The sequence below is a fragment of the Podarcis erhardii genome (assembly GCF_964252035.2).
Source record: "Podarcis erhardii genome assembly, chromosome: 6".
Taxonomy (NCBI): Eukaryota; Metazoa; Chordata; class Lepidosauria; order Squamata; family Lacertidae; genus Podarcis; species Podarcis erhardii.
The window spans coordinates 71,312,025-71,337,540 of NC_138510.1; the positions used below are offsets into that span (position 1 = coordinate 71,312,025).

The 25,516-nt window shown below is 41.6% G+C and overlaps 1 protein-coding gene across 1 annotated transcript in view; it reads right to left on the reverse strand.

Annotated features, from left to right (window-relative positions):
* COL24A1 (collagen type XXIV alpha 1 chain) overlaps positions 1-25,516 on the reverse strand; it is a 168,022-nt gene that overhangs the window by 82,641 nt on the left and 59,865 nt on the right. Inside the window, exons 14-21 of the mRNA XM_081865636.1 lie at positions 22,098-22,142; positions 17,673-17,726; positions 17,522-17,566; positions 17,005-17,058; positions 15,823-15,876; positions 14,496-14,549; positions 9,879-9,932; positions 88-141 (exon numbers count right to left, since the gene is read on the reverse strand). Of these exons, the coding sequence (XP_081721762.1) occupies positions 88-141; positions 9,879-9,932; positions 14,496-14,549; positions 15,823-15,876; positions 17,005-17,058; positions 17,522-17,566; positions 17,673-17,726; positions 22,098-22,142 (414 nt within the window). The remainder of the gene's footprint in view (positions 1-87; positions 142-9,878; positions 9,933-14,495; positions 14,550-15,822; positions 15,877-17,004; positions 17,059-17,521; positions 17,567-17,672; positions 17,727-22,097; positions 22,143-25,516) is intronic.

A 25,516-nucleotide genomic window follows, 5' to 3' on the forward strand; every position in this document is an offset into this window, starting at 1 on the left:
AACAAAAGCAACCACGTTAGTGAAAATGGAGTCCAATTTCAAGAAAAAAAATGGTGTGAAATTAAGGGAACAATGTAGCTTTCTTACCTCAACACCTTTGGGGCCTGGTGGTCCTGGAGGTCCTCTGTCACCTAGAAATCCCTAAGTAACACACACACAAAATATTTAGTTTAATGAATGAGCATGTTAGTCTAGACCAATGTTTCCCAACCTTGTGCCTCCAGCTGTTTTTGGACTACAATTCCCATCATCCCTTGCCACTGGTCTTGCTAGTCAGGGATGATGGGAGTTGTAGTTCAAAAACAGCTGGAGGCACAAGGTTGGGAAACACTGGTCTAGACAACCTAGAAAGAGTGATGCCATAAAAGCTAAGAAACTTCGCTCTATTTTATTCTTTTAAGTGTTTCCTTAGGAAGCACACTTGTGACCATTTGAATTTCTTAGTAAAACTACAATATGTATGCAATTATCTGCATATGCATTTCAGTTGCACAGAACAAGGCAGCTTACAATGGGAAACTAACTGGTTGTAGCGAGGGAAAGCTGATAAGCATTTCCTGCTGAAGGCACTGATCTAAATGAATCCATATTTTCCTATTTTAGGTGAGAAAGAAACTGGGGAAAGGAGTTTCGGACACAAACATAGCTCCATGGTAAGGGTCTCCAACAGTTTTGCTGTAGCAATCAAATTGATAACTCCACAGGACTGCAGTATCAATTCACTAACAGCCTGGAATGAGAGGAGTACATTGCACAATTTATTTAAAGTTGGCCTTACTCAACCATAACTCAACCATAAAATATCCAGTTGTGTGTCTCATTTAAGAATCACAAAATAGCCTTTGCTATATATTCTGTATGCATTCAGTTATTAAAACGCTACTTAAATAATACACAAACAACCCACCCTCTAGGGTTACCCACCACCAGAAAAACCCTGTTCCATGTTGTTTTCTGCAAGCAACTGCACTGAGCATAAGTCATGATCAAAAGGAGACAAGTCCAGAGATGCAGAGATGCAAGAGGCAGCTACCTCTAGACCTGAATAAATACGCTGCACTTGTGCATTGCAAACTGCTGAACAATCCAGTAATACTTGCCAGAGACATGGAAGTACTGCTACAGCAGAAACGTATAGGAATGAGGCAAGGCTGGAGCAGTTAATCATACAGAGACACAAGGAGAAACTTCTTTTGATGCATTAGAAGTAACTGACTTAGATGCCTGATCTCACCAAACGTAGATATGTGGCACGTCTGCCAGCTGACAGGAAGCAGGAAAGCCCTGAGCACTGAATCATGCAAAAATGCAAATCTCCTCCTCCTCCAGGGAGTACTCCAGGGAGATGGGTACTTGCAGGTGCCTTACTCAATTAATGTTCTTCTTATAACATATCAGTTCTCTCAGAGTAGACCAGTGTGCCCCTGTGTACAATTTGGAAACTGCTGTTTTATATAATCCAGCATCCCAATATAGCATAGCCAATAATGTGACTTCTTAAGGGGAAATTGTTATATTGTTCCGGGATACTTCAGGATAGAAAACAAGGGTTGAGGAACAAGTTCAGCACTGTGAGGATCTCTGGATCTAGTGAAGCACTACTGCTTGTACAGTAAATGGCAACAGCTTTGCCATTTCATATTACACCACAACCAAGCTGTAGATGGAGGCCAGATGTTTAGCTTCACCACTTTCACCACTGTTCTGCAGGGCTACCCTAATATTCAGGGATATATTCAGAGGTAAGTCCCACCCTCACACATTTCTGATTGGGTTCAGGTGTTACAAAACTGCTCAAATAATTACAGGCACAACCATAACTGTACTAAGTTACTACTCAGTAAGTGGTCAACTGCATTCACCACAGGGGAAGTCTACTTTAAAACCACTAACAGTAATTACTACAATCAGTTTTTCACGTGATTTTTCAGTATGGTAACTGGCTTACAACCTCCTTCATCAAGCTACATTTCCAAAAACTTCTTACGATAGGAAGACGTGTAATTTCAAGAAGCGTTTATAAGGCTAGAACCGAATTCATCCAATCGTTAGCTCGCCACGTTGCTTGCTCCCTTGTGCAAAGTAGGTTGTGTGAGCCACCCCGAAAACCATGAATGTTCACTGAGAAACACAACGATGGCATGAGCGGTGCTGGCCCGTCTAGTTCTGTATTGTCTACCTTGATTGGCAGCGGCTCTCCAGAGTTTCAGACAGAGAATATCCCCATCCCTACATGGAGATGCCACAGATTGAACCAGAGTCCTTCTGCATGCAAAGCAGTTGTTCTGCCACTGAGACACAGTCCTTTTCTTCATAGGCAGGGCTATTATCTAGGAACAACAACCACTGTTATAACAGCTGTGAAAATTCTGATCGTAAATCTCTGCTGCCTTGCGCCTATACTCAATCATAAGAAAGGTTTCGGGAGTAAACCCTGAGGAAGAATCCATACTCACTCCCTTGCAGGAAATCTTCGTTCTCAAGAAAAGGCTAAGGAGTAAACCCTACACAAATCCCGAGTCGAGTCCCTAAGACAGTTGGATGGCGTCTCCTTCTGGCAACTCCTGCAGCCAATTTGGTGCAAAATGTATTGCTCTACTTTCCTTTGGACCACATCAGCTAGGCCCAGAGGGAGGGCTTATTGTCTGGGCAGCACAAAACCTCCAGACACACTGCCCAGGCTTGCGCCCCAGAGAGGTCTATACAGTGCTGCTAACGCAGCCAAAACAATGTGGGATGCAGCAGTCACAAGTTACCAGTCTCTGCAGCCCACAGTGCTGTGATTCTCCAGCAGTGTGAACTTCTCCCCCAAAGGCACCCTCAACTGTCTGTTGAGACAGATGGGTGCTAGCATATACTTCTTCTTTTTTTAATTGAACACATCTCCAGTTTCCAGCCTAGTGGAGTTTGGCTGCCCTGCCTCTGTTGCCACTTCATCCTTTCTTCTTGGAACCACTCTCAAGCCAACCCTCCACACTCCCTGGTCTTGGACTGTGTTTTATCCTGCTGACCCAGCTAAACCACCCATCTAGTGGATTACCAGTTTATTCCTCTTGGACCAAATGATCCTGCAAACATACATTAAACCCAATCATGCAAAGTGTAGGTAAAAGGACAAACAGATCCTCAGGTCCTACATGACCCTTTGAGTTAATGAACCACATTGCCAATGAGATCTGCTAGACTGTGGTTTGTACAATGCAGCCTCTGCTTCTACATTCAGCATAATTTTAAAATAATTTCTGAATGGCTTGAAGAGGGCCAGAAATGGCACATACCGGATCCAAAATTCTTGGAAAGGGCCAAAAAACACATTCAAACATTGACGTTGTACTGGGGAAATATAAATATTACTAAACGGCTGTTGGTTTTCTTTCCCGTATGCCTGTCAACGAACACGATATACTTTTCACTATTAATTAATTAATGTGATGCAGATGGGCAGCAACTTTCTTTGCTACTGAGGATCTTGAGACATGACTTATCCAGTTTGCAAAAAGTGTTTCCAGACACTATCAGGATAATTAACTGAAGTTTCCATTCCTTATAGGAGTTTCAACTAAAAAAAGAAAGTGAAGGTCTTTCAGAGATTTATCAAACATGCCAGGAAAGAATCTAGAGAGTCTACAAAGAGTCATATATACTTCACATTGCTATGTAACTTCCCCATTAGCTTTCTCTTACAGGATTAGTAAAGTTCTTAATATCATGTAAGCAGTCCAAACAAAACACCAGAAAGTAATGGAAAGAAGCTACCAGCTATTTCCATTCTACAGCATGCATGGCAGTTAATTCTCAAATAAGTGCGCTGAAAGACATAAATGAATTAAATAATTAAAGGCTTCCATGAGCCACGGATGAAAGGCCCTGCTCTGATTATCTGAATGTATACTTGATATAAGCTCGCTCCCTTCTAAATCCAACTCTGCTAAGACGTAGATACCACTGCATTGGGCATACTTGGATCATTCAATCATAAAATTACTCCAGAGGGGGCTGTGTAATCAATAAAATCTCCAGAGGGGGCTGCATGTTGCATTATTGGCCTGAGTTAGTGCTCTGGGCCTGCCCATTTTCAATCAGGAGGCATGTCCTAAACGGCCTCGGTCCAGTATACCTGAAGGAGCATCTCCACTCCCATTGTTCTGCCTGGACACTGAGGTCCAGCACTGAGGGGCTTCTGGCGGTTCCCTCTCTGTGAGAAGTCAAGTTACAGGGAACCAGGCAGAAAGCCTTCTAAGTAGTGGCACCCACCCTGTGGAACGCCCTCCCACTAGATGTCAACGAGAAAAACAACTACCAGACTTTTAGAAGACATCTGAAGGCAGCCCTGTTTAGGGAAGCTTTTAAAGTTTAATAGACTATTGTATTTTAATATTCTGTTGGAAGCCGCCCAGAGTGGCTGGGGAAACCCAGCCAGATGGGTGAGGTATAAATAATAAATTATATTATTATTATTATTATTATTATTATTATTATTATTATTATTATTATTATCATCATCATTATTATTATTATTATTATTATTATTATTATTATTATTATTTCCAGATCGCTGACATGTAGAAACCTGAGTGGCAGCCTCCTCTGAGGACAGGCGGTTCTTACTCTTACAATACACTTTTTGGGTGGAAAAGAAAGCATCTTTCCAGGTTTACATTGGAAATAAGACAGCCTTGCCTTTCAGCAGCTTGTGGAAAGCGCAGTGGCAATGCATGCAGTGGGCACAGCCATGGAGTTGCCCTCCCAACACTGCTTTATGGGACAGGAGTAGGATGGCAGCAAGGTAGGGGACATACAATTGCACCAGTAGGACTAACAATCTGGTACTGCTGTTGGCACAGCTATGTGGCCCCAAGCTCACCATGGCCTTGCCCATTCTGGTCCAGGTTGGCCACAGAGATGCCAACATCAGAAAGGGACTGGATGCCCATAATGGCAAATGTGTTTCCCACATCCCCACCAAGCACACTTTTGTCAGAGTCAACAGGAAGGGCTTCAGAACCTGAGCCAAGTTATTGTGCAGGTTCATATGGGAATAGACAATTTGTAGACCATTAATCATATCAATATGAGCCGATTAATTGATTTATCAGTCTATTAAATTTGCATAAATCTTCAGACAGGGGAAAAACATTCTCTCTTTGTTCTGAGGGTTGCAGCATCCAAGGCCAAACTAGCTGTGATGAGGATGCAGCTAAAGTTGCACATACTTTGATCCTTAGACGACACATTGCCACTTTTAGTACACATAGGACGAAATGCCTCTTCGAAGATAGCATTTTTTAAGTATAGTAATTAATATTAATTATCAAAAATCACTTGAGATAAAATCTGCTTAAATCTGTTAATTGTGGAGGCACCTTTATATTCAAAATGTTTTTAATTGATTCATCTAACCAATTAGTGGGGGGGGGCCCACTAGGGGCCGCTTCGGAAGATGGCTGACAATAACATCTCTCCGACCCACACAAGGTAATTAGGAGGCTATGATGGGAGTAATTAGCCTCCCTACCCCCCCCCCAGGATGGTGGGGGAACTGCCTTGCCTGCTGTGCCCTATACCACCCCCGAATTTGTGGGGATGGGGGCACTAGGCACAAGGCCCTCCTGTGGGATTCCGGTGCTCCTGGACGCTGTCCCTGATCCGCGCCACTAGCTGCAAGAACTTCAAAAGAAACAATTTGGATGAAGGAATGCACATATCTCAAGGAAGAAGGGGGAGTAAAGACTGCTAACAGAAGAGATCTCTGATAAAATAAGACGAGTCGGAGGAACAAAAGAAATCATGAGAAGATACGCCAAGACTCGGTATGGCAAATGACTGATGGGGGAGGAGGAAAAAACTTTCCTTTCTTTCCTTATGTGATTAAACAAGAATCCCCTCCCCTCACGAGTCAGAAATGTCATTTTAAGGACTTAAGCTGTGGATTTAAGGCTGTGTGGAGATAAACTTTCGAACCAAAGCATGTTTTAAGAAGAGCGTGGAATGTATAAGAGCTTTGGAATGACGCCGCTAAAAATGCCGTCGCCATATTGGGAAGTTCTGTCGGAGGACTTAAGTCTGAGAGGAGAAATAGAGAAATAGAGTTGTTTTTATATTGTGGGTGAAACTCCTCAGTGGGACTTAAGAGCGACAGTTTTACGAGATTAACAATGGAAAGAGCGATGTTATCTATGAAGGCGATGATATATGGAAACCATCTCGATTTGAGGATTGGAAGAACGGAAAAATTCACACAGGATTATTATTGGTGTTTATCGGCTTAAGGAGACTATCAGAAGAGATCATAAAGAGAAAAGAGAAAATATATGAACAAGATGTGATGTGGAAACAGCAAGATAAGACTGGATAGAATTATGAACTCTGTTTGGATTGATTTGGACTGATTTGGACATTAACGCAGTAGCAAGAAGATGATCAGAATCCCCCTTCGGATCTTGAAATATGGGTCCCCCCAAAAAATTTAAAATTCGGCTTTGTAATTCGGAATTTATGTGATGTGATTTAATTTGATTTGATTGGCCGGTTAATAAAAATTATTTTTTTAAAAAAAGATTCATCTAACCAATTAGCATCCTTACGTCAGCTGCTCTTGTGATGGAGAGGCCAGAGATATCATCAGCAAACACAACTCAAGGGAAAGCACACATACAAAAATCAACCACCAATAGGTTCTTCTAAAACTAATGAAATGAAAATACTTCCAATGATGTTTGGATGTTGATCACATCCAAAGGTCAAAAGAAAAATGTTGTTTACAAGCTGAACTGTATGTTCAGATCATGGTCCATAATAATACAATTCAGATATACCAGGGAATTACATTTGTTGATTACTGTAGGGATTTGGAAAAAGAAATAGAAAAAATAATAATGAACCAGCCAGTCTAGTGTTTGCAGGCAGTATGAAACATGGATATCTTAAACTAGTGTTAACACAAAAGTTCTGTAATGCTTTCTTGGCAGTTAGCATACATTTAACTTCTGTGGAAGCATAAAAACAGAAGAATGAGGAAAAGAGAGGCTTAGCAAAGCTTTCTTCCAAAAATAAAAGAGAGAGGGAAGTCCTCAAAACCGCAGTCAGCACAAAGCAGCTGGGAGTGCTAAAGCTGAACATTTCCAGTGTCATGTAGGCCTCGACTCTTGGTCTTATAGACTGTGTAAAAGCTTTTCCATTTTGTCTAACGCTCATCTCAAATGTAAGACACCAATTTTCTCTGATTAGAGATGGCTGTTTGAGCTCTCCATGTACAAGAGCCAAAAAAATCTATGGAGACCATAAAGTCTCTTCGTAAAAGTTATTATTATAGCAAACAACATTTGAAGTTTCCAACTAAACTAATCAGCATTTTGGCAGGGATCTGAGCGAATAGCAATAAACTAGAGCAATGAGGGTTGTGACAGTATATTTTACTAGGGAGAAATGTGAACATACTTGCCGATCACAGATATTTGTACCCAAATAAATGGCTGAAATGTTGACATAACATCAACATTAATATCAACATGTGTCATTGGACTTGGACAATGATTGCAATCAAAGTTGTTGCTGCAGGAGAGGTGCTTTTTCTAGGTCTTAGGCTTGGGAGAATGTCATAGTCCACACAAGGTGTATTTAGAGTTGATAGGCGTTTTAGCAGAAACTTGGGGCATAGTCATACAAAAATTTCAACCAATGGCGACCATGTTTTAAAGCAGCACCTGCCAACTTCTAAACAAGTCATATGGTATTCAAATGGCATTCAGAAGCATACAGCTGCAAATCATGGAGGCAGACCATAGCTGTCATAAGTAATAGCCACTGATAATCTTCTCCTCCATGGATTTTGCCTAAACCTCTTTTAAAGCCATCCACATTGATGGATATCACTGCCTTCTGTGGGAGCAAGCTCCATAGTTTAACTATGCACTGCATGAAGAAGTCCCTTTTTAAAAATCTGTCATGAAATCTTCCAACATTCAGCTTTATTGGATATCAACAAGCTTTAGTGAAAAATAAAAAAGTCCCAAATGCTGCAACCTTTCCTCATGGATTGAGTCACTCCAACCTCTTAATCATTTGGGTTGCCCTTTTCTGAATCTTCTCCAGCTCTACAGTATCAGCTTTGACGTGAAGTGACAAGAACTCCACACAGTATTCCAAATGCAGTCGCACCAACAGCTTTGCCTAACAGCATTTTGATATTGGCAGTTTTATTTTTGATTCCTTTCCTAATGATCCCCAGCATGAAATTTGCATTTTTCACAGCTGCGGCACACTAAGTCGAAATCTTCATTGAGCTGCCCACTTTGAGCCCAAAGTCTTGTTCCTGGTAAGTCACCACCAGTTCAGACCCCATTAGCATATATGTGAAGTTAATAAATTTTTGTTTACACTGAACTGCATTTGCCATTTGACCACCCACTCAGTTTGGAGTGGTCCTTTTGGACCTCTTCACAATCTCTTTTTGTCTGAATGACCCTGAACAATTTAGTATGATGAACAAATGTAGCCATGTCACTGTTCATCCCTAATTCTAGATCGTTAAAAAATACAGGCCACAGGTCTTTGGGGTACTCCACTTTCTACAGCCTTCCATTCAGAGAACTGTCCATTTACAGTATTCCTACGGTTTGCTTCCTGCTACTTAAGCAATTCCTGATCCACCAGAGGACCTGTCCTCTTACTACATGGCTGCTAAGCTTACTCAGGTGTCTTTGGTGAGGTACCTGAAACTCCAAGCACACTATGTCAACCGGATCATCTCTCTCTATATGCTTGCTGACGCTCTTGAAGAACTCTCATGGATTTGTGAGACAGGACTTGCCCTTGCATAATCCATGCTGACTCTGTTTCAGCATAGCTTGTTCTTCACCATGGCCTAGGTGGTCACATGCATGCTGACACCATACATTCAGTTCATCTTTGGGCATCTGATTGCAACCACTTGGAAATTCAAAGGCCCTTTGAGGCAGCTTCAGAGAGTACCCTCAAAATTCAGTGGACTCTGTGCCACTGGACCCTCCCAACTGACCTTTATCAAGATACAACTAGCATTACCTTGGTTTCCCTATCCACACTGGATCCAGTGTTCCAGAAGCCTATCCAAGAAGAAGCAGGAAGAAGCTACTGAGAACAAGGCGTTTTGTGACCTGAACCCAACTCTGTCACAGTTCTGATAGCGCTGTCTGTTTATGATTCAATGTGTTAGTCATTCAACCACAAAGCAAGGATACTAGATCATGGCTAGGGAAACCACGTTCTTGCCCTTGTTCTAGACAACCTGTTTTAGTTAAGAGTCCAAAATTATTGGTAACAGTGGATTAGGAAATGTTAATAGCTGCATCAGAGAATTCAGGATTCAGGCTTACAGCTCCCTTGCACAATCATCTTACTGCTGTCTTCATCATCTATGAATGATGAAGAGATCTAGCCCTGCCTATGATTAGGTAATCTAAGACTCACAGTCTCAATTGTAAGCTGATCATTGACCATGCCTAGAACAGCGCCAGAAAGTCTATGGAGTCTCCCTTCTGGCTTCAGGGATCCCTTGGTAAGGGAAGTGTGAAAACAACTCCTGCCTATCTTTTTACCCTTGCTTCCTTCATACATCCAACTGGTAGGATCCAACAACTGTGCCTATTTTTCTTCCATTTTCTTCTCCTACTGTGCTTTTGAGAGAGAACTATACAATTGTATTTTAAAGAGCAGCAAGTTTACCTACGTCAAGATCTAAAAGATTTCTCACAGACCGACCTCTGAATAAAAGTTATTTGAAGCAAATGGATAGTGACTTCAAAGTAAAAAAAAAAAAAGTTACACTTTTTCTAAGCAAGGAATATTGATATTATCCTGCACTCTGAAAGACCTTACAACAGTACTTCACATTTGCTTACCTTTGGGCCTTCAGGGCCATTCAAACCAGGAACACCAATATCCCCTGGAAAACCCTAGAAATCAAAAAATAAATAACGCTTTTATTCTGCTTATTCAGTTCTAAAATCCAACAGGTCTATGGAGAAAATGTTGGTGTGGGTGATGCGAGAAAGACTTTACTAATTTCACATTTTCTAGATCAAGTTAATACAATAATTTATTTATTATATTATTTATTTATCTGATGATAACTTAATTTATATCAAACCATTCACTCTTAGACATAAATACCTATGAAATGTAAAAGTCACCTTGAAAATCTTTTCACATTCTGTTCCCCAGCCCATATTGTAATGGATTCTTCTATTTTACTACAAGAGAGAAACCAACCTACCTCAAAAGACTCAAAACGACTTTAAACGCTTGACTGCTCTGCCACATTATGCGAGCCATTTGCAAAGCTATTGAAAATAACAATTTCAGAAATGAAAATGTTCCTTCAAAGAATCTGTAGATTTTGCATTTTTAATAGTTTGTAAAGTCCTGTGGCAGGTTAAAGGTAAAGGGACCCCTGACCATTAGGTCCAGTCATGGCCGACTCTGGGGTTGCGGCGCTCATCTCGCTTTATTGGCCGAGGAAGCCGGCGTACAGCTTCCAGGTCATGTGGCCAGCATGACTAAGCTGCTTCTGGCGAACCAGAGCAGCGCACAGAAACACCATTTACCTTCCCGCCGGAGCGGTACCTATTTATCTACTTGCACTTCAACGTGCAGGAGCAGGGACCGAGCAACGGGAGCTCACCCCGTCACAGGGATTCGAACCGCTGACCTTCTGATCGGCAAGTCCTAGGCTCTGTGGTTTAACCCACAGCGCCACTCGTGTCCCCTGTGGCAGGTTAGGCACAAGTAAAAGGAAGGAACTACTTCAAGGAACCAAGTTATTTCCAATGCTGTTTTTCTAGAAAAAAGGTGCCAGAACTCACCATGAACACCCACCTCGTTCTCTGAAAATGGCAATGATGCCCACCTGAGAGGTGCCGGAACTGAGTTCCGGTAAGTTCTGACTGAAAAAAAGGCCCTAGTTATCTCCACCCTTTCCTTTTTTTGTTCACAAGCTACCTTAAGTTCATCATCAACTATCTTCCTCTGCAGAACTAACAGATCTGTTAAAGGAAACAAGGGGTGCCTCCTTCAACCTTGGGTGAGACCACTGGTGTTCTATAGGTCAGCAGCAGTGACTGGCAACAAACGTTTCAGATGGACATTTTTCTTAGTTCTACTTGGACTGAACCTAGGAACTTTTGCAGGCAAATCATGTGCCCTGTTACTTTAGTAAAAGGTGACAGATTTATACATTCTGAAGCAAAACCAAGAGTATGTGCTCTAATACAGTGCTATGGCCTTTTTGTAAAAATACAAAATATCTCAACATTCTAGGAGCTCCAAACCACAGAAGAATCCGTGAAATTTCAGAATGGTAACGCAACTGCTTTGTGTCTAAACAAACATCAGCTAATTTCTCCATTAACTAAATAAAGCTTCGCGCGCACACACACACACACACACAGCCTAACAACCAAAATAAAACCATTGCTTGAAATAATCCAAAGAGCTGTTTAGGCTCACATGTTAGCCTAGCTGAGTGTTTGCTTTTCTTTGAACAGCAGGCCTCCTATATCATAACAAGATGCTTTAAAAACTTCCCTCAGTTTTAAAAGTGGTTCGTACTGTGGCTTTTAAAAGGACAAAGGAAGTTACTGTTTGAGGAAAAACAAGTCTAAAGCCTCCAAGTGTATGTGTGTAATTGTTATAATCCTAGTTTCACACTTCAGTCACTGCTTTTCTGCAAGTCTTTATTTTCACTTCTGCAAGTCAACATTAAAATATTCCATTAATGTACATGTCATTAATTTTACTAGAGCTGCTCTGCAAAAGAAAATCTTCAGGTGTTCTGAATGTCAAACACAGAACTTAAGCGATGCTAGCACATTTCTGCTGGAAACATGAAAGCCCCAGAACACGTCGTGTTTCTTGTGACCAGGTCTGGAATTAATGAAAAGTTCATACAGTGGTAACTCGGGTTTAGAACTTAATTCGTTCCGGAGGTCTGTTTTTAACCTGAAACTGTTCTTAAGCTGAAGCACCACTTTAGCCAGTGGGGCCTCCCGCTGCCGCTGCACTGCCAGAGAACAATTTCTGTTCTCATCTTGAAGCAAAGTTCTTAACCCGAGGTACTATTTCTGGGTTAGCGGAGTCTGTAACCTGAAGCATATGTAACTTGAAGCGTATGTAACCTGAGGTACCACTGTATATCCAATAATGGTTCATATATTCAAAATCCCCCATGCTATGCAGTTCTGTCACTGTAGCTGCATGGAGGAAATAATATACAGTGGTATATTATCACGCACGTTCGAAACCCGCAGCGTTCGCAACCCGCAGCACTGCATCTGCACGTGACACGATTCGGCGCTTCTGCGCATGTGTGTGACATCATTTTGCGCTTCTGCGCATGCGTTGAAAACCGGAAGTAACCCGTTCCAGCGCAGTCCACAGCCTGAAAATGCGCAACCCGCAGCGTTCGCAACCTGAGGTATGACTGTATAGTGGCCAGATGTCTCTTATTTTAAGAGTATGTGTCTAATTTCAGATAACTGAAACTGAACTGCTCCATAGTTCCCTTGGTGTCTCTTATGATTGGAATTTCCACCTGGCAACCCTGAAATAACAAGCCTTGCTTTGGAAATATAGGTCGAAGCACCTTAATTAATTAAATTACTCTTGGCCAAAGGCACTTGAGAATCAAGAGATTCAAAGCACTCTCATGTTGCAGGAAATTATGCAGAAGCACTGATAGCTAACTACCAGCTGTTATGAGGTTGGGGTTTTTTTAAATATAAGTAATAGTAAACAGAAGTTATTGGATACCCCAGTGCTTACAGCATCGTCTGCAGAACCTCAAAACGTCACAGTTTGAGATGAAACATGGCTTGAAAGTAGACTTTTGGGAGCACGATCAGGGATTCGTGCATAAGAAACTTGCATTTTGCTGCCACCAAAGCATGATTCAAATCAAACGTGCCCCTTTTCCTTTGTAATTCCCAAGCTCTGTGCACAAAACATATGGCAGTCGACTCCCATATGGCTGACCGTCCTGAAAAAAATTAAGTGCGCAATTTCAGATCAAAACAATTTATGGATACAATGAAGTATCTATTGAAAGAAATGACTTATGTTTTCTTTACTCCAGATGCAGTCTGGAGTAAAGCCCCTTGAGGAAACAATAAATTCTGCTTTGAAAGAAGTTTGTGGGATGCAATGCAGGGACTTCCCCACCGAAGGGGGAAGAACCCCACGAAGACACAGAGAAGTTCAGTCTGCCGGAGTTGGCAAGGAATCCTTTTTCCATACACAGGATAGTGGTTTTAATCAGATGGCTTTCCAATGCAGATAATAGTAACAATGCTCCTGCTCTCATGAAATTCCATTTTCACAGCAAAAAATAAAAATGAAGTCTTTAAACTCAGATTCAAAAATATACTGTAGCTAGGCCCAAGAGAATGCCTGTTGGCATTATTTTTTTTTACTTCTCCCTCTCCCTGCTTTCGGTCAGCTGACCCTCATTACCCACCACCGAACACAAGCTACATGAGAAAATGCTTGTTGAAGTACACTGTGGTTTGCCATGCAACACAAGCCTTAGATTATATTTATGAGCCTTAGATTATAGTTATGAACTTTTGAACGTATTTCTGCAATACAGCGGAAGCTCAGTTTTCAAACGTAATCCATTCTGGAAGATGGTTCGACTTCCGAAACGTTCGAAAACCAAGGAGCAATGAGCGGTCGGCAAAATCCATTGAAAAGATGGAAAAACATGCAGCAGAAGCCGTTCAACTTTTGAGGCGTGTTCAAAAGTGGAAGCAATTACCGTATTTTTCTGTGTATAAGACGCCCCCTATTTTGGGGGACTCAAAATTAAGAAAATGCACTATACGCTATCTGTGTATAAGATGACCCCTTATTTTAAACTTCAAAAATGTAGGAAAAAATATAGTCTTATACATGGAAAAATAGGGTACTTCCGGGTTTTTGGCGTTTGGGTTCCGAATCATTCGTCAACAGAGACGTTTGAGAACTGAGGTTGTAATGCACCAATGTATTAACCAAATATGACACCTGGTTAAGGTAAATAAACCAGTTTTAAAGGGTTTGCTTCTTCTAAACAACTTATTGGCTCTTAAGCAATTACGTTCCTAACTTAAATATATTTATGTATTGCAAAACATGAATGTAGATTCTTATTGAGGATCTTAAAAGGATCCCAGCTTACCGGATCAGAGCCAAACTGTATATCCTGCTTTCTAAGCAGGTACTGAGAAACATCTGCATTAAACGAAGAATCAGCAATGGCTATTTATTTATTACATGTATACACCTCCTTTCTTCTGGGGCATCCAAAGTTCCCAAGTGGTCTCCCATTCAGGCACTGACCAAATCCAGCCCTTCTCAGCTTCAGTACAGTTACTGAATCATGAGCCAAATCAGCCATGCATGAGCAGCGGAAGCTTGGCCTAATTGTGCTGTTTTCAGTGCAAAATAGGATGCATTATTTACTTCTTTAAATAGTTCCTTACCTCAGGTCCAATAGGTCCCAGTGGTCCCCGGGGCCCTGGATCTCCTGTTTTACCCTAAAATTAGAGCATCCATTATAAATGCATGTTTTTCTGCATAAGACGTTTCCTATTTCTTAACAAAAACGTACATCTGAACAATTATCAAAAGAAAAGTTTATATCTATCTATCTATCTATCTATCTATCTATCTATCCATCTATCTATCTATCATCTTGATTTTAAGGGTTTCATGGTGAAATGGCTCCCGTTTTTGGTAAATTTTTAATTTCAAAATAGAGGTGTATTAAAGGCTCTACTGAGGGACGCGGGTGGCTCTGTGGGTTAAACCACAGAGCCTAGGACTTGCCGATCAGAAGGTCGCGGTTCGAATCCCCGCGATGGGGTGAGTTCCCGTTGCTCGGTCCCTGCTCCTGCCAACCTAGCAGTTCGAAAGCACGTCAAAGTGCAAGTAGATAAATAGGTACCGCTCCAGCGGGAAGGTAAATGGTGTTTCTATGCGCTGCTCTGGTTTGCCACAAGTGGCTTAGTCATGCTGGCCACATGACCTGGAAGCTGTACGCCGGCTCCCTTGGCCAATAAAGTGAGATGAGTGCCACAACCCCAGAGTCGGCCATGACTGGACCTAATGGTCAGGGGTCCCTTTACCTTTACCTAAAGGCTCTACTCTAAGTATGACTAGTCTTGGATACAAACCCTTTATCTATCTATCTGGAGTGATTTTTAATATACCATTTGTTATATTTTCACCAACACACAGTCAAAGGAATATAAAGTTTCCTATTATCAATTTGGATATTACCAATGTTCCCTCTGTACTGGTTATTAATTTATTTTTTGTGATTAAAATAATGTCAATGGATGCATATTGGAAAATATAACTAGGATGCATCGTATCCCTGCAATTCGAAAAACAGTTCAGTTCCTGTCACATGACACACACACGCCACTTTTGGACTGTCCTTTCTCTTATATGAATCAAATAGGTTAATGTTTTCATATCCATTGGGTTCTTATTTTGCCAATCAGATTCTGTAGGTGTTTCTCTTTCTCCCTGGTTTCTTGTTGTTATTAATTTGGTCGGAGAGAATCCCCCCCCCCCCATTTACATTCTTCAAAGCTGAACATTTGAAAATGCTCCCCAACCACATACACACCCCAAATATATTGCCCAATGATTTATTTCCTTACTTCTTATAAATAACATGCATTGTATGGCAATGTGCCAGATAAGATTTGGTCAGCAACCCTTTTAGATATTATTGGATACCAAACTCAAATGAATGCTGCTACTGTCAAAGTGCAAATGAATTCAAGTGTTAAGGCATACCGGTGGTCCTGGTTTTCCTCTGATTCCTGGTGGTCCCGGCAAACCAGCTGTACCCTTTGAGAAATACAGTTAAAGGTGGCTAGTATTTAAGTGAAAATTATGGCAACACATTCCCATTAAAAATTGAAGGAGGGAGGAGATGGTTTTCTAAATTCTCTGTCAGAGCACTTGTTATGCTTCCATTTTGGGGATAAAGCATTCCCATAGAAATATAGGAAAATCCTATCCAGATACATCTTAACCCTGCAACTCAGCTAAAATAATGATTATTTTGCTTGTGCCCATAGGTATTTTGCATTACAAAGCTACGTGGGGGCTGAAAAGAATAAAAGACAGACATTTACATTTAATTCTTTTTCTTTCTTTCTTTTTGCCACTGCTACGAAACCTTTTTCTTTGAAAACCAATCCACCTAGATGGGTTTTAAAGCAAAACAAAACCTCTTGCTTCCCTCCTGTGCTTATCCTTCCCCATTCTGTCAGAGAAACATAGGTTGCTTCCAGGCAACCTGTTAATTGAGCAACCATCCTGATTCGTTTGCACAAAGTTTGCGGGGAGCTTATCTAGAGGACATACGGGGAAGGGGAGAACGTTCTGTTGAGCAAGGAAAAATCCTTGCACTAACGCAACGTTAGCCTTAGCACTATGTTGAATTCCGCCAATGATGTTGTTTTCTGGAAGGCAGCAATATACCCTTTGGAATCAATCTGCCTCAAAAAATATCATAGGAAAAATGTTTCCTGGCCCCGAATACAGTGATTGAAGGCACCCATAGCAAGGTCTTATGCATGGCCTGTGCACAGGCAGTCCTGCACACAGTGCGCTGAGTGGGTGCGGATACCAAACACCGATTTGCCCAGTGCCTGGGCATGGGTGGCTTATACAGCCAAGGAGAGGATCAGAGGGAAGTCAGAGATGAAGTCTTCCCTCTGGTCTGCCCCCCAGATCATGCCCCCAAGCTCGCCCACAATTGAATGAAACCAGGGGCGAGCCCCAGCAGTCAGTGCAGCCAGAGGAAGAGGAAGTGACGTCAGCAGAGCTGAAAATGAGTTATTTGGATACCACCCATGACTGATAAACACAACAGTGCAGAACACAAGACCACTCTGTATAAAGTGTAGCATATTTCCAAGAAGACTAAGACTTATAGAAGTTGGTCAAAACAGAGCTGTTATGAGTTACCTTGTCTCCTGGGTATCCCAGCTCCCCCATCTCTCCTGAAATGCCTTGTTCACCCTAAACAATGTATTAGTATATTCAGAAACATTGGGGGGGGGGGGAGAAAGAGAGAGAGAGAGAGAGAGAGAAGGGACACTTTAATAGAAAGTTTTATGAAGTCCAACAGACATAGAAATGTGTCAGTATGGTTTGTTATTCACAGCCCAAGTACATTGCACTGCTGCACAAATGAATATGATTTCAGAGCCTCTAATGGCTAAAACAGGTCTCAGCATTTGATGAGATTATTCACAGTAGTAATAGCTACAGCAGCAGGAAGTGTGTGTTGGCAGAGATTCTTAGCCCTGAGCAGCTTGTACAAAACAAAGTGGCGGGTAAAATGCAGAACCTTATTGCAGGTGCTTTCCCCCCCCCCCAAAAAAAAAGAAAAGTAAGAAAGGGTTCTTTGTAGAATCACATTAGGACATGTAGATAAGGTTCAAAGTGAAAAGAGCACCGATAATGAAACTATTTAGATCACCTTATCACCTTTCAATCCAGGTTGCCCCATACTCCCCGGAAGACCCTATGCAGAAGAAAGATAAAAGAAATTACAAAACACAATTGTTCAACTGTCTGGCAGAAAAGGGCTTTCAGCAAAACACTTGGGTACGAGCTATGAAACACTGTACCAGAGGTCCAGGAATCCCAGGTGCGCCAGATGGTCCAGCTGGTCCTACAACACCCTAAAAGACAATAAATAACATGACTGCTCTTTGTCTTTACTCTTAAAAGGGAACTAAGTCATACAGAGAGCCTGTATAACAGGAGTATCCAACATATGCATTTGACCTACAAATCCTGTCAGCCCCAGTCAGCACGGCTAATAACCAGGGAAGATGTGGGTTGTAATCCAACAATACCTGGAAAACAACATGTTGGGCACCTCTGTCATAAGACAATATAGTGTATTTGTTGCTTGAGTGCTGGTTTTCTTCTGACCCATCCACGCTAACCTGTCTGAGAGCTAATTAAACAACAATAAAACATCCAAGATGTGCATGTAATTACGATATTGCTGTTCTCTTTCGTCAGCTGGAAAATACATTGCAAGGATGTCCTGCCTGCCTGATAGACTGGAAAAGGGCTGAACAATACAGCCAGGTAGAACTTTTCTGCTCTTTCCAGATGGGGAAATGTCTATGCTGAAGGACGGGATGAAAAATGAAGTAACAGGAAGTTCCACTCATTTGCTCGCAAGTGTGGAAGGTCACGCTAACCGATTTCACACCCTATTAGCGTGCATTTGGGAGAATGCACATAAGGTTATCTGCAGGTGGTACCCATCCCCCCATGCCCTGAGCAGAATTACTAAAACAACAAGCTCAGTTTGCTGGAGGAGGGGGGGGATGGGTACATACAACCATATGCACTGGCCTTGCCCCATTATTCAGTCTTTCAAGTCTTTATTAAATAAGCCTATCTTACATTCCAAACGTAATCTATGGACCTAGTGATGGCCCTTTTCCCCTTATTTGATAATTCAGAAGCAGAGTTTTCCAATAAAGAACTACTTTGATTCCTTTGGTTCACAGCTGCCAGGCTTATAGTGGCCAGACAATGGAAGTCAGCTACAGGGGACATGTAAGACTATTGGTATGGCATCCGAAAACGAAGGACAACTTTTCTAAAGTTTGGCATCCATTTACTAAATGTATTAAAGTAAAGGAAAAGCCTTCTTCTCATGAAAAAAAAAACCCACATTCTGGGATAATATGCCAGTAAAGGACAACTGTCTGGAACTATAACACTGTGTTTTTTTTTTAGAATAGTACCACTCCCTCCTCTCTTCTCATAGCCTTCCTTTCTTCCCCTCATCTTGCTTTGGCAGTTTCTCTTTATTGTTGTTATTTTTGCTTTTTGTGTATCAGAAAATGAAAACAATTACAAAATAAATAAATAATGACCAACACTTTGAACTAAGCTCAAAATACGACATGGAGTTAGTGAAGTTGGTAAAAAACAACAACACAGTTGAATGTTTTCATTTTGTTTCTTATTTTTTTAAAAAACTGGCCTTGGTCTGAAGTGTAGCTGCAGTAAGATATATGGCTACTTGTCTGCCATTTATGGATAGAAGGAAATATAGCTCTTTGTCTCCCATAAAAGGTAATAGGAAATGGGTGTATCTTTTATGATTGGTTCTAGCAAACAGCCAATAGGAATTTCAACCAGGCTGATTGGACAGAGGCAGCCAAAGGAGGAACAAGGGGGCTGGGTTGAGGAAATATAAGTGCTGGCCATCAGGGTTGGAGGGGGCAGAGCTTTGGTAACCATATACCACTGTGCCTATCATTTATTTGTCTGACAAATAAATTATTATTTTAATTTCTCTATTGCTGCGTTGAATATTTCATTCCAGCTAAGCGTTAACCACAAGCAGGGTGCTACACTGAAATTTCTGCACACACTTCAAAGACAGCCCTAGTATAGCCTGTAACAGCAAACTAGCCTTGATAAAATTAAAGTATGAGTGACCCAGGCCGTGTCCTCTTTCTGCAGTGGCCGCTGGGACACAAGCTTATGTTATACTAAAGCTCTCCTAGCACAGCCAAAATACGGTTTTCCCATGGGAAGTCGAAGTCCAGGGATACTCATAGGTTATGAACCTGATTCTTCAAGGGCACTGCAACTTTGTCCAAAACAGGCTATATCTCTATGCTACATCAACCATCCTACCAGCAAGAGCATTTCTGTCTCTCCTACATCTGATTTCAAACATCAATTCAGGATCTGAATGTTTTGGAGGGCTAGCTTTCTCAACACAAGGCATTCATAGGGAACACTGGGAACATATAGAACTTTTAGAACAATTTAAAGCGGGTCACTTCTGAATAACTCATACCTCGTGATTATTATGAGGGTGTAGATCAACTCTGAGTAATCACCCGGGCCAAAACTCCTCTAAAGAATGGGTTGTGTCTCAGCACAGGCAAAGGGAAGAATGCTACTTAAATGGATTGTGTATTTTTCAAAACAGAAATGGACTAAGTAAACCGACAGTAAAGTAAGTAAATATTCCCCTGAAAATGAGTGCAGATAACTTTTTTAAAAGCCTTTTTTACTTTAGGTTTTGAAGCAGACATTTGGACTAGATTGCTCTGATGTGTAATTGACCCTTTCATTTAAATGTGCATACATGTTCTGTCACATCATTTATTCCTAGAAATCAAAAGCAGCCACCATACCATTAGTCTTAGTATTTTCTGGCAAAGTCCACCTTGGTTTCGTTTCCAGTTAAATTTTTTTTTTGGAGTTTGTTTGGGTCTTTTTTTAAACAGTAGAATACCTTATTTTAACCACAACTTGGAACTGATTTCATCACTGATTTCACTGGGACTTGCTTCCAAGCAAGTGTGCTTAGGATCTCAGCCATAGCCTGGAAGCCTTGATCTGGCAATGGCTAAATGTACTTTTGTCTAGAAACAGCCAAGCCAATGTTGATGTTATGGAAATATCCATATGGCAAAGTCCTGCGCCGACTTGAAAGCCAGCTGAAACTATTCCAGCTATAAGAAAGAGAAAATAACTAAGGACCGGTGTGTTGATCTAGAGTAGACTCACATGTGAGCTTGGATGGAAACGAAGGCTTTCTACAAGCACAGAATGGGAATATGTTTCCACTGAAGGGAAGAAATACTTGTGCTACTTGCTCCTTAGCAACATCCAAGAAAAACACATTAAAAAAAATCTGTTTTAGGAAGCAAAATAAAAGAATGCTGTGAAGAATCAAAATTATGGCACTGAAAGGCAGATCATGTAACATGATGACTAAAGAATACAAGCGTGGCTGTGCATAAGAACTCATTTTGCTACTTAGAAAGTAAGAAAAGAGACTACTTTTAATTTGTAAGGAGCTTTGTCAAAAGTCTGAGCAGGCTTTACGAACTCAAAACGTAAACAATATACTTGAATCAACATCCTATCATTTTTGTGTCGCTGCGTATGTTTCAGGATGGATGGCCAAACAGCATACATGAACAAATTTGCAACAAATGTGCAGCTACTTTTGCCACTGATGTGAAATGGCTACGGATCTCGTGCACAAAAAGAGTTTCTGGATGAGAGAGCATCTTTTCACATAACTAAACATGCAGTGGAGCTTTCCACTGTCTTTCTCAAATGCATTAAGATGCAAAAAGACTTTTGCAATCAAGAATCAAATTTTAAAAGCTGCTTCTAATGGCAGAGCAGTTAATTTTGTCCGGGGGCCAGAGACAGAGCACACAAGTTTGGCAGTGAACCAGCACTGCCAGATGCTACACATGTGCTATAGCCTTGCATTCTGATAAGCACATACTCCTATCATGCATCTGCCTGGGTGGTTGTGGCACAGAGGATGGGGTGGTTGGCCACAAAATGCCAACACAATCCCTCCCTCCTTATTGATTGCTTGATGCATGTTTCCTCTGGAGAGAATTAGCATTGCCATGCATCTGTGTAGGTGGCTCATGTTTTCAGTTACATGCTAAAAGACTGCAGTTCACTTCTTCCTATTCAGTAAATAGCATATAGGCATATATCTCCAAGCCATGTTTTCTCTATTCCAACTCATTTAAGGACTGGTATTTTTCCCGGAATTAAAAAAAAAGAAAGCTTCTCTAATAAACATGCATAGTTTGTGTTGCAGCATGACCTACTTTGCTCTTTATTTCAAGTTCATTCATCCTGGCTGCAAACCTCCCCCACCCCACAACCTTTTGCTTTCTGTTCCATTTCCGTCTTGCCCCAGCTCCCATTCAGCCAAATCTGCCATTGTGTACGGTTTCAGCAGGAATCACTACCACTCAAGCACAAGCCCTGGTGTCACAGCACAGGTTGACACAATTCAATCACATCAATCATAAGATCACAACAAAGTTAAAATGACCACAGATCAGGGCAGCCATGTACAAATTGCATGTACATTAGTGAACTACAGAAGGTTTGTGCAAATCACTATCCCTAAAATCCCCTCAATATTTAGCAGAAACTTCTGTGAATGAATGGCACAGCACCCATGAGTAATTAATTGAACTTTTGAAAAAAGGTCTATGGGATGAAGCATATCCACTCACTCGAAGTCCAGGAAATCCAGGAGGACCAACACCACCAACAATTCCCTTTGAAAAATAAAAAAATGGGCGTAAAACAATTAGAATTGCATGTTTCTAAGCAAAAGTTCAGATGGTGACAAATACAGGGAACAGGTTGCAGGATATGAGTTCGGCATAGGGAAAAAGAATGTAAGAGCCCCGTTGGATCAGAACTGTGGCCAGATGGCTACAAGATGCTCACAACATCCAGAGGCATGTTGCCTCTGTTCCTGCAGGTGACAGACAGCACTCATGATCACAAGCAGCTGACTCTCCATGAATCTGTGTAATTACCATGCAAAGCAGAGGGTTGGCTCCCAGTTCCCAATGTGGATCTCCCATAATAAGGGATTAAGAGAGTCTGCCTTCTAACAGCCGACCCAACTTCGGGGGGCTGCTGCTTGGCTACGCTCACAGGTTTCCTAAGGAGCCCACCGGGACTGGTCCATGCTTGTAAGTAGGCTTGTAAGTTCAGGCCAACAACCTGTGGACAGACGCCAGCACATGGGCAAGGGGCCTTGGACTGCAAGTGAGCTGCATGAATGGGACCTGCCCTGTAGCATACAGCCACCTAGGTTGCTGTAACCCAAAATAAAAATTGTGGCCTTGTCTCCATGCCATTTCTTGCTCTGACACCCCACCTTTCATGCATTTGGGCACGTGATTTTTGTGGCAGAAAATTCCACATTCTGTGCAAAAAGGTGCTTTGCTCTGTCTTTCCATTTATATGTTGCTTTATCTGTTCAGCATGCAACGGAATTGAGGTTATTGATATTTCCATTTTGCAGCTCTGAGGATTCGCTGTTAATGTGTGAAATACAGTGGTACCTCAGGTTAATTACTTAATTCGTTCCGGTGGTCCATACTTAACCTGAAACTGTTCTTAACCTGAAGCACCACTTCAGCTAATGGGGCCTCCCACTGCCGCTGTGCCACCAGAACACAATTTCTGTTCTCATCCTGAAGCGAAGTTCTTAACCTGAAGCACAATTTCTTGGTTAGCGGAGTCTGTAACCTGAAGCGTATGTAACCTGAAGTGTATGTAACCCGAGGTACAACTGTATACCATTTTATTTATTTATTTATCGTCATGCAGACCACTGCTGCACTCAAGGATCTGTGATGGTGGTAGAGGTTTACCTGTAGGGGGGCTGACAATTCTGCTGCACAATTACAATAATGCCTACTTCACAATCAACATTATTTTTCAAATAATGATGATAGTTCACATTCACTTTAAGTGTTCAAAGCATTCCACACACACCCTTCTACCACCCTGCAGGAAAAACCAATTGCATTATTCCCATATGGCAGATGATTGACGTGGGGGCGTGTTTTAGAGGGGGACTTAATAAGATCCAAAAGGATTAAGTGACATCAAAAGTTGAAGCGTGATTCGAACCAGGGACTTCTTGATTTGCAGTCTCACGTGGTATTAAGCCACAAAGAACCACAGAGAGGGTTTTTGTTTTATTTTGTTTGTTTCCTCCATTCAGGTCAGTCATTGGCACTTTAAACAGCTACTCAAGTGGCCAAATCTGTATCATGGAGTTGGTATACCCTCATTTCCAGTTCCTATTTTTAAAAAGGTGATGTAGAAAAGCAACTATACCTAAAACTATTCTTTAGACAAGCATTTGCTCTATTATAGCAGAATACGTGGGACAGAGGAGAGCATATGGCAAGGGTTGCCAATGTTCTGGGCCTATGGGCACATTTGCAAACGGTACAGTGGTACCTCGGGTTATGTACTTAATTCGTTCCGGAGGTCTGTTCTTAACCTGAAACTGTTCTTAACCTGAAGCACCACTTTAGCTAATGGGGCCTCCTGCTGCCGCCACACTGCCAGAGCACGATTTCTGTTCTCATCCTGAAGCAAAGTTCTTAATCTGAGGCACTATTTCTGCCTGTAACCTGAAGTGTCTGTAACCTGAAGCATATGTAACCCGAGGTACCACTGTACAAGGAGAGATCTGTAGTTGCCTTTTCTGTGTCTTATCCAAAGTGCTGGTTATACGTATGACATCTAGGTATGTTTTAAACATAGGTTTCTCTTCATTACCAGCTGCTCAAGTTCTAATGTCAGAGTTTGGAGGAAACCTGCATTAGTTTCTGAGCCATCCCACATTTTTCCTACAGTAGGTGCAATAGCTATCTTATTAGCATCTGCAACCCTCCCCACCGCAGCAGCTGCAGGTTTGGCGGCTTGCCTGAACCAACCCTGCGGGGCAGGCTTGACTGGTTGTTCGATAGCAGCAGCTGTCACAGACAATTAGAAGGAACTCCTTTGCAAACGGATTTATTGACTTTTCTTCTTCTTCTTCTTCTTCTTCTTCTTCTTCTTCTTCTTCTTCTATATAAATGTTCTCAGTTGCACTGAATAGTTTTTTTGTGTGTGTCTCTCTCTCTTTCTTGGAATCCAGGTTCTGCCAAGTTTGATTCTATAATTAAACTGTTTATTCTGCAGCAGCATTTGCAAAATATTTTATCTGAGCATTTATAAAGAAGCAGCTGCTAGCAGTTAGCTCAGGCTTCTTACAGGGCCAAAGGTCCAAGGTTTTCTTTACTTATCAAAACGAACCCCACAACAAACTAATTCTGATATAAGCAATTATTAAGAAGCCCCCATAAAATGCTCTGACGGTGTCCAGCGCTTGCAGCATCCCAGACAACAAACTCAGATTGCTGTGAATTTCTAGCCATCCAGGACAACATTCTTCATAAGTCCTAGTTCAAGTGTTCAGCTGCTACAGAGCTGCAGCAGCTGGTTTGGTGGAGCCGAGTGACAGAGATGCCCTCCCAATAACAGCACTGCTGCACCTTCCCTGGGTGGGACCAAAGTGGGGCAACACTGAGGTCAGGCAGTGGCAGGAGTGGCGGATTGGCTCTGCAATGAGGCTGCGATCAGGAGCGTGGGTCCACAGCTCCACAACAGCAGCTACTGTTATAAGGGTCTATCGTGAATACAACCAAGGAATCACTTGCCTTCTTTCTGATGACATCCCTAAGAAGTAAAATGTTTGACCTAATTTGTCTATCTGTATTGATAATGATAATGATAATGATAATGATAATGATAATAATAATAATAATAATAATAATAATAATAAACAGTCAAGGGAGGCCCTGATTTGGACTGGGACTGCAACATAAGAGAAAAGGGACGAATACATCCACATAATATTCTTCTCCTGAAGAAAAACACTGCCATTCACCTTCAGCAGTTGTGTAGATTTCAGATGCTTAAAATAGTCTGCACACAGAGTCATGACACAAATTTGCATACGCATATATATATATATGCACATATGTGGAAATTTAGGATGAGAGGAAAAATGAACTCTGGCTACCAGGGCTATCTCCGAGCTATGCAATGCCAGCAGGATTTTCTGAGCCTGGTA